This window comes from Tupaia chinensis, unplaced genomic scaffold (genome assembly GCF_000334495.1).
Source record: "Tupaia chinensis unplaced genomic scaffold, TupChi_1.0 Scaffold000146_1, whole genome shotgun sequence".
In the NCBI taxonomy this organism is placed as follows: Eukaryota; Metazoa; Chordata; class Mammalia; order Scandentia; family Tupaiidae; genus Tupaia; species Tupaia belangeri.
In genome coordinates, this window is record NW_006159616.1 from 4,772,092 (window position 1) to 4,779,880 (window position 7,789).

A 7,789-nucleotide genomic window follows, 5' to 3' on the forward strand; every position below is an offset into this window, starting at 1 on the left:
CAACCCCCCCTACCTGGCACAGGGCTCGCCAGCGGCGGGTGCTCTCAGACTCTGCAGGACCGCAACGTCCATGTGCCAATGCCCACACGGCCACCATCATCTCCAGGTGTGCCCAGTTCTCCCTACGACAGGACCCAGCACACAGGAGAATGGAGGAGGTCCCGCCAGCCCTCTGGTTCGAATCCTGCTTGGGCAGTAAGTGAATCTTCCAGGGGAGTGGAGGGCAGTGGCAGGGCTGTCTCTCCTCATTGGGGCACTGCTCAGGGCAGGTTTCCTCATCACAATGGGGCCTCCTGGAGGAAGGGGTTACGTTGCTCCTCAGGGCTCCTCAGGCCTTCCGAGGCAGGAGCTATTACTTGGCCTCTTCTTCCCCTCCCAGCTCCAGCTCAGGCCTGCACCTGGGGTTGGTGCCTCTGCACTGAGCCCCATGTCTCTAGGCTGGGAAGGGCGCCCCCTGGCTCCAGGTAGGGGGCATCAGGCCAGGCCCTGGCCCTGGGTGAACCCAGATACATGCTGGCAAAGGGCACCTTGAAGCAGGCATGGGCCAGGACCAGCCGGGGTTTGGAGCTGGAGGCATCCTCCCCCTGCAGGCCAAGTGGCGCCAGAGGCTTGTGGAAATTGCTGCTCCTGAGGGTGAGATGGAGCCTGAGCCCAGCAGGGTTGGAGCAGCTCCTGAGCGTGAGGCCACACTCAGCCACAAGCCCTAGACCCCCAGCCAGGGAGGGAGGGGCGGGACTCCGGGCCCTCAACTCTGGCAGGGTGTGGAGTGGCCTCCGCAGCAGAGGGCCTGAGTATCAGACAGCTGCCCCTCGTCACTGGGCACCCTTGAACATGTTGCTTAGGCCGCTAAGCCTGCTCTCCCGTCTGTAAAACGGCCATCACAACTGCCCTCTCTCTCGGAGTGGGCAGTGAGAAGGGATGAGCGTGGGCACCGAGGGCACAAGGCCCAACCCAGTGCAGCACACAGCCCGGTGCAGGACACGGCCGGGTGCAGGACACGGCCTAGTACCTGGTGTAGCACACAGCCCGGTGCCCGGTGCCCAGTGTGGGACACAGCCTGGTGCAGCATGCAGCCGGGTGCAGGACATGGCCCAGTGCAGGACACGGCCAGTGCACAGTAACATGGCCGCTGTGGGCCCGGCCCAGGAGCACGCCTAGTCCTCACGTCGGCCTGGCAAGGCCCTTGGGAAGCAGCCCCACCTTGGGCATAGCCCAGACCCCACCCGACCTCTACATGTGCTCTCCTCTCCTGAACTGCCTTCCCCTCTGCCTCCAAGATCTAGCCTGAGGCCACTCCTCTGGGAAGCTCTCCATGTTGGTCCTCCAGGGGCAAGTCTCATCCTCTCACTCCATGGCACCTGCAACCACTGGAACCGGTTCTTACCACCAGGGCCCAGGCTGGGTATGCAGCGCAGGCCCAGCACAATGGAAGTGCAGTGCAGGACTGTGCTCACCGAATCCCTAGGCTCCAGGATGTACTGTGGCCAACCTTGGTCCCTCCTGGCAGCAGCCAGCCAGCCAGTGGGTCCCAGGCCCCAGGGTCTGGTTTTCTGGACCGAGGGTGAGCTGTGTGGGAGGAGTCAGGCCAGCAAGCGCATCTCACTCCTCTGTCCCCAACCCCACCCTTAGGGCAGCAGCCAATCAGAGCAGATCTGGAAACAAACGGGAGAGCTTGGGCTCAGCCTGCTGGGCTCCCCTCCTGCCTTCCCACCTGCAGCTCACCCTTCCAGTCTGCTCTTCCTCCTGGAAGGTCTCCCTGCAATCCTCCATCCAAAAATCACCAAAGCTACCAGTTTCTGAGTTCCTCCCGCATGCCAGACTTCAGGGTTAAACTCCATATCATACCATCTTATTTCATCCTGGAAAAGGGGGAAAGTGGGACCAGCAGATGGCATAATGGTTACATCACTGGACTCCCGCAGTTGACTATGGTTCAAGTCTCGGACCAGGTGGCTTAAAATTCACGCCAGGCACGTTGCGTGCATACCCAAGATCGTGAGAGAATAGAGAAGAAGGAATTGCGGCATGGCCATCTCTCTTAGGGGGAATTTCTCGCTTTCTGTCTCTCTGTCTCTCTCTCTGATGAGTACATGTGCCCTATAGCAAAAATATCTCAGGAAAAGGGGGGGAGTAGCAATAACATTACTGTTATCCCATTTCACGTGACACACCGGGGAGCTGAGAGCTGAACCTTAACTAGTCTGCTTCTTCCTCGGTGGAGGGGTCCCGCTGCTGTGTCCCCACCACCAGGCATGGGGCTTGTCATAAGAAGGCACAGAAAAGCAGGTTAGAGAAACCAAAGCCTTGGCAGGGTGGCCCTAGGGCAGACAGATGTGGTCCCCTCCATCTTGCCTGTCCTGGCTTCCCAGAGCGGCCCAGACTCCCCACGCCTTGGGGAAGAAGTAACAGAAACAGGCCTCGCTGAGAAGTACCGTTTACTAGGTCCTCTATATGCACCCTCCATCCGGATGGCACGTCCGGAGTTGGAGTCAACAAGACAGTCCTGGGTCCACCAGGCTGCAGCTGTGACCCCACCCGGGGGGGGGTGAGCAGGCAGAATGAGGTAGGTGGGTTGGAGGGGCAGCCATGCAACCCCTCCCTTGAGGCTCCCAGGGACAGCTGCCTTCCACCTCGGGAGATATGCTCCAGGGTGGGCCTGCACGGAGGATTTGGAGGCAGCTGGGCCCAGGGTTCAAGGACTCCCCTAGGCTTCCTCCATGGCCCAGTGCAGGGGCAGGAGCACCATCACTGCTCATGCCTGTCCCTCCTGCATGTGGCCTCTGGAGGTCACTGTCATCCTGGTGTGTCCTGGCACTGGTCAGCTGGGAAGAAGGGGTTCATGCTCCGGGGAGGAGGTGTTGTTCCTGTACACCAGGAACTGGATGGAGATCTGAAGGGGCGGCGTTAAGGTCAAAGCAGGAAGACAGGGTTGGACCCCGCCCTGGGGGAGGACCCAAGCTGCCACCCGCCTGCACACCCACCTGCACACCCCTCTCCCCACTCTGTGGAGGGGAAGAGCCAGCCACCACCTCCAGCCTCTGCTCTCGCTGTGCCCTCCACTCTGATCACCTTCCCCACTGACACCCCAGCCTAACCCTGTCCCCTTCCAAGGCCTCCTGCGCCTTTCTCCCACCCCACAGCATCCTGGCACTCCCCGAGAGAGCGGCCTAGAGCAAGAGCTTCCTCCCTCATCACACCTAGCGGGGTCTCAGCAAATGCTGACACGGGGGCCATGTTTCCTTTCCCAAATGAGACCCCAGTAACATCCTGTTTGGCCATTTCGCAAACGTTTGCTGAGCACTCACTGAGTGCTGGGTCGTGTGGGATGTGTTTCCAGATGGAGGGATGGAGGAAGGATGGAGGATGGACGGAGGATGGATGGAGGAGGGAGAGATGGAAGATGGATGCGTGTATGGGAGGATGGAGGATGCACATAGAGGATGGAAGATGGATGGATGGATGGAAAATGGAGGATGGATGGATGGATGGGAGGACGGATGGATGGAGGATGGATGGATGGAGGATGGATAGATGGAGAATGGAGGATGGATGGATGGGAGGATGGATAGATGGAGAATGGAGGATGGATGGATGGATAGATGGAGAATGGAGGATGGATGGATGGAAGATGGATGGATGGAGAATGGAGGATGGGTGGATGGGAGGATGGAGGATGGATGGATGGAGGATGGATAGATGGAGAATGGAGGATGGATGGATGGATAGATGGAGAATGGAGGATGGATGGATGGATAGATGGAGAATGGAGGATGGATGGATGGAAGATGGATAGATGGAGAATGGAGGATGGATGGATGGGAGAATGGATAGATGGAGAATGGAGGATGGATGGATGGATGGATGGAGAATGGAGGATGGATGGATGGGAGGATGGATAGATGGATGAGTAGATAGATGGAAATGGATGTAAGGTGAATAGATGAAGAATTGAGGATGGATGGATGGATTGGTGGAGTATGGATAGACAGATGGAGGGATGATGGATGGATAGATGGAGGGATGATGGATGGATAGACAGATGGAGGGGTGATGAAGGGCTGGGTAGATAGATGGAGGACAGACAGATGGAGGATGGATACATGGAGGACGGATACATGGAGGACGGATACATGGAGGACAACCGGAGGGAGGACGGCTAGACGGGTGGATGGAGGACGGATGACAGATGGGTGGCGGACGCTGAAGCCGTGTGCAGGCAGAGGCTGCCCCGCCCACCCACCGCCCCGCACTCCCTGAAGGATACAATGGTGTCCAGCAGCAGCACGCCCAGGCTGCCCACGAGCCAGGGCAGGTGGTGTAGCAGGTAGCTGCCCTCGCTCTGGCCCACTTCGGGGTTCTTGAGCAGCACACTCAGCCCGTACAGCGTGTTCCCCAGCATCACCAACCCGAACAGTGAGTAAGAGACCCCCTGGGTTGACTTCCTGAGGAACTGGAGGTGAGGGCGCAGGGACAGAGATCTCACACAGGGCTCTTGTCGCTCTGGATCGTAACTGTCTGTGTGTCTGTCTGCCCATCACAGCACACATACTCGAAGCCCTTTTTTCACTGTGTGTCCATCATGGCCACAGACCAGCCCTTCCAGGACCTGACTCCTGCTCCCCACAGCCTCTCTGGGCCCTCTGCTTGGGTCTACAGGAGACCATGGCCTGCTGGCCCCACGAAGCCTGCTCCCTACCCCTATACTCGTTGCCCATCCTGGATCCCCACCTTCTCCTCCCCTCACAGGCCGCTAAGCTCAGCCCCTCGCTCTCAACTGGCCTCCGAGTTTCCTGAGATCAACGTCAGTGTGCCCACTTTCCAGAGGCAGAAACAGGCTCGGAGAGCTGAATTAACTCGGCTGGATGGAGAGGGAGGGAGGCTAGGTGGATGAATGGAGGGTGGTCCCAGCCCTTCTGAACACAGACCCCCCACCCAGCCCTACTCCAGGCTCACGTTGGTGCGGATCTGAGGTAGCCGGGACAGCAGGTACAGCACGCTGGAGACGGAGCCGATGACGAAGCCAATGATCTCCTGCCGAGTGAAGGGCTGCAGGGTGGAGGGCTGCTCAGGGTCCGCGGGGACCGTGGTGCAGGGAGCCCTCTAGGAGCGCCCTCTCCCCACCTCACTGAGCACCCACTGAGCACGGGAGAGCCAGGGTCCAGCTAGCCTCCACCCTGTTCTACCACCACCACCACGTACCCACACCTCACCTTGCTGCCCGGCTGCACAGATAGGAGCGTCCGTCCCCGGAAGACCTCCCTCGGTACAGCCCCGGGGTCAGCGCTGCGCAGCAGGGGCATGGCACACGCCGTCCCCAGGACGAACAAGAGCGCAGTATTGATGGGGGCAGACACTGCACTCGAGGAGGGAAGCCAAGGTTAGGAGTGTAGTGGCAGCAGAGGGTCCAGGACCTGAGTCCTGGCCTTGCCCTCAGTGGTGGTGTGATCTGGGTGAGCGACTGAACCTCCCCAAGCCCCGACTCCTCGTCTGTAGGATGAGTGCGATGGCAGCGCCCTGTTCCTGGGGCTGTCCGACTGAGCCAGTGAGGGCCATGAGTTCTAAGGCGTCTCCAATAGCCTTCGGGCTGTCCTCGTCTGTGGCCCTGTCTGAATCCTCGAGAACAAGTGGGCCCGTGCAACTTCTCTCTGTTTCCCCAGCTCCGCACCCAGGACTGGACACAGAGGAGCGGAGGCCGTGCAGCTGAATGAGAATGTGGGCGAATGCACATTTGACGACTGCAGTGAGCTGTATGGGCCCAGCTGGGGACTACTTTATAGTATGTTCATTCTACTCACTGGGGTTTATGCCTAGGGTCAGACTTGGGTTCATGTATAGGTACGTGTCAGCTGTGCTAGCTATTGGATATATTTAGACTAATTAAGTTCATTGGCAGATTAATTGAATGGGGGGGGGCATGGAGGGCAACAGTGAATGCCAGGGACAATGGGGGAGGAGGATGGGACATAGCAGAGGGTGGGGGATGGGGAATCAAGGATGGCAAAACAAAAGGCAAGGTATGCAGGATGTAAGAATTGGAAAATTATTTGCTGAGAACATGTATGTTGATGTGCTTGATTGAGCCAATGCACAGTGTATTTTGGATGGAAAATTCATTTGTGTGTTGTGATGGTGTATAGTGAATTAATGTAGAGAATGAATAAATTAAAAAAAAAAAAGAATGTGGGCGAGTGGAACCTTCCTGTGGTCTGGGGCAGGAAGTGCTTGCTGCCCTCAAGCCCCTATCTTGGCCGATGAAGACTCAAGCTGTGTGATAAGGCCCTAGCAAGCCTTTCTGAGATTCTTTATCATCCAGCCCTGGGAATCTGCTTCTCCACGCTCCGGGCCTCCAGAGCCGACGGCACGCTGTACTCACACAGCGAGGGGCGTCTCTTGAACTTGTAGTGGAAGTACAACGACAGCATCAGCAGGTCCGCCAGGACGTAATACACAGCCGTGTAGGTCTGCAAGAGACGCAGCGCTGGCCGTTGGCCATGGTCCAGCCGGACCAGCACTCTGCCCCCTCCCGGCTGGGTGCCCCTGACTGAGTCACTCCACCTCTCTGAGCCTGTGTTTCTTTAGTTCCTTGGAAAGGAGGGGGTCACCACTTGGCAGAATTAGAGGCCAGGTGGGCAAGTGTCCAGCCTGGCAGGGGCCGATGGCTTGTCAGCTACAGCTACTCGCCAAGACACAACGGGACTCCGTGGTTACATGCTGGCTTTGAAGCAGTGGAGACTTCATGTCCCACTTGGTAAGACAATGCCTTCCTGATGACCCTCAGCTCTGCTGGCCATGGGAGAACACTCTCTTCGAGGTCCCCAGGCCTGGGAGCTTCCTCAGGATCACAGCACCTCAGGTGAGAGAGGTCAGCGACTGTTCAGCTTGACGTTCTCACATTGCAAACGGGGACGCTAAAGCAGGGACTTGCCCACTGTTATCGCCTCAGCAGGCAGAAGGCTCTCTAGAGCATGGGGCCTGCACAAGATGGGAGGACGCGCCAGTACTTGGAGACCACGCTGGCCAACAAGCCCAGGCTTCTCCTCCATAGCTGTCCTCAGCCGTCCCACCTGCCCAGGGAGTGGCCCACCTGCAGGGGCAGCTGGTCAGCAAGGAAGGAGCCGATGAGGTTGCAGGAGTCTCCTCCAATCCAGCCCAGAAGGAACCACAGGGACAGGGCCTGGTCCATGTTGCCCGTCTTGCAGGCCTTGATGTACTGGCTGTGGAGAGGAGGGGGCGCAGGCTCAACAAAGGGAACGCCCCTGACAAGGTGGCCCCAGAACAGGGACGCGGGGAGTGCGGTGGACGGCAGCAGACCTGGGAGCCCATCCGTTCTGCAGGCGGCATCCTCATAGCCTCCCTCTGCCCTTCGGGGTGATCTCCCCAGGGGATCGCTTCCAGCCTGGGGCTCTACGGCTGAGCGTCTTCCCAGAGACCCACCCTTGGGTCTCCACGGGGGATGTGGGTTTTTCTGAGACCCTGAGGTTTGGTGCCAGGCTGTGAGAACCACTTCCTAGGCACTGGGCGTTCCTTCTTCCATGGACCGGGGCGGGGGCAGAGGTTGCTGAAAGGGTGGAGGCGGCCCACAGCCGAAGCACTGCCGTATCTGCACACTGGCTGGTCAGGAGGCAGGCCAAACCACAGCCTGGGTATCTCCAGAGGCAGCAGGGCAGGCGGGCGGAGGCTCCTAGAATTCTCCGCTTTAAAAGGCTGGGCTCTGGGTCCCTTGCTGTTTTCCCAAAGGTTCCTGGTGCTGGGACCCTCTCTGTGGACCTCTGGCCAGTGGCGGGACGAA

The 7,789-nt window shown here is 58.8% G+C and overlaps 1 protein-coding gene across 1 annotated transcript in view; it reads right to left on the reverse strand.

Moving 5' to 3' along the window:
• Positions 1-2,418: 2,418 nt before the first annotated feature.
• Positions 2,419-7,789, reverse strand: part of SLC66A1 (solute carrier family 66 member 1) — a 19,668-nt gene continuing 14,297 nt past the window's right edge. Inside the window, exons 3-8 of the mRNA XM_006145209.3 lie at positions 7,085-7,214; positions 6,374-6,461; positions 5,211-5,353; positions 4,954-5,046; positions 4,265-4,450; positions 2,419-2,890 (exon numbers count right to left, since the gene is read on the reverse strand). Of these exons, the coding sequence (XP_006145271.1) occupies positions 2,819-2,890; positions 4,265-4,450; positions 4,954-5,046; positions 5,211-5,353; positions 6,374-6,461; positions 7,085-7,214 (712 nt within the window). The 3' untranslated portion in view covers positions 2,419-2,818. The remainder of the gene's footprint in view (positions 2,891-4,264; positions 4,451-4,953; positions 5,047-5,210; positions 5,354-6,373; positions 6,462-7,084; positions 7,215-7,789) is intronic.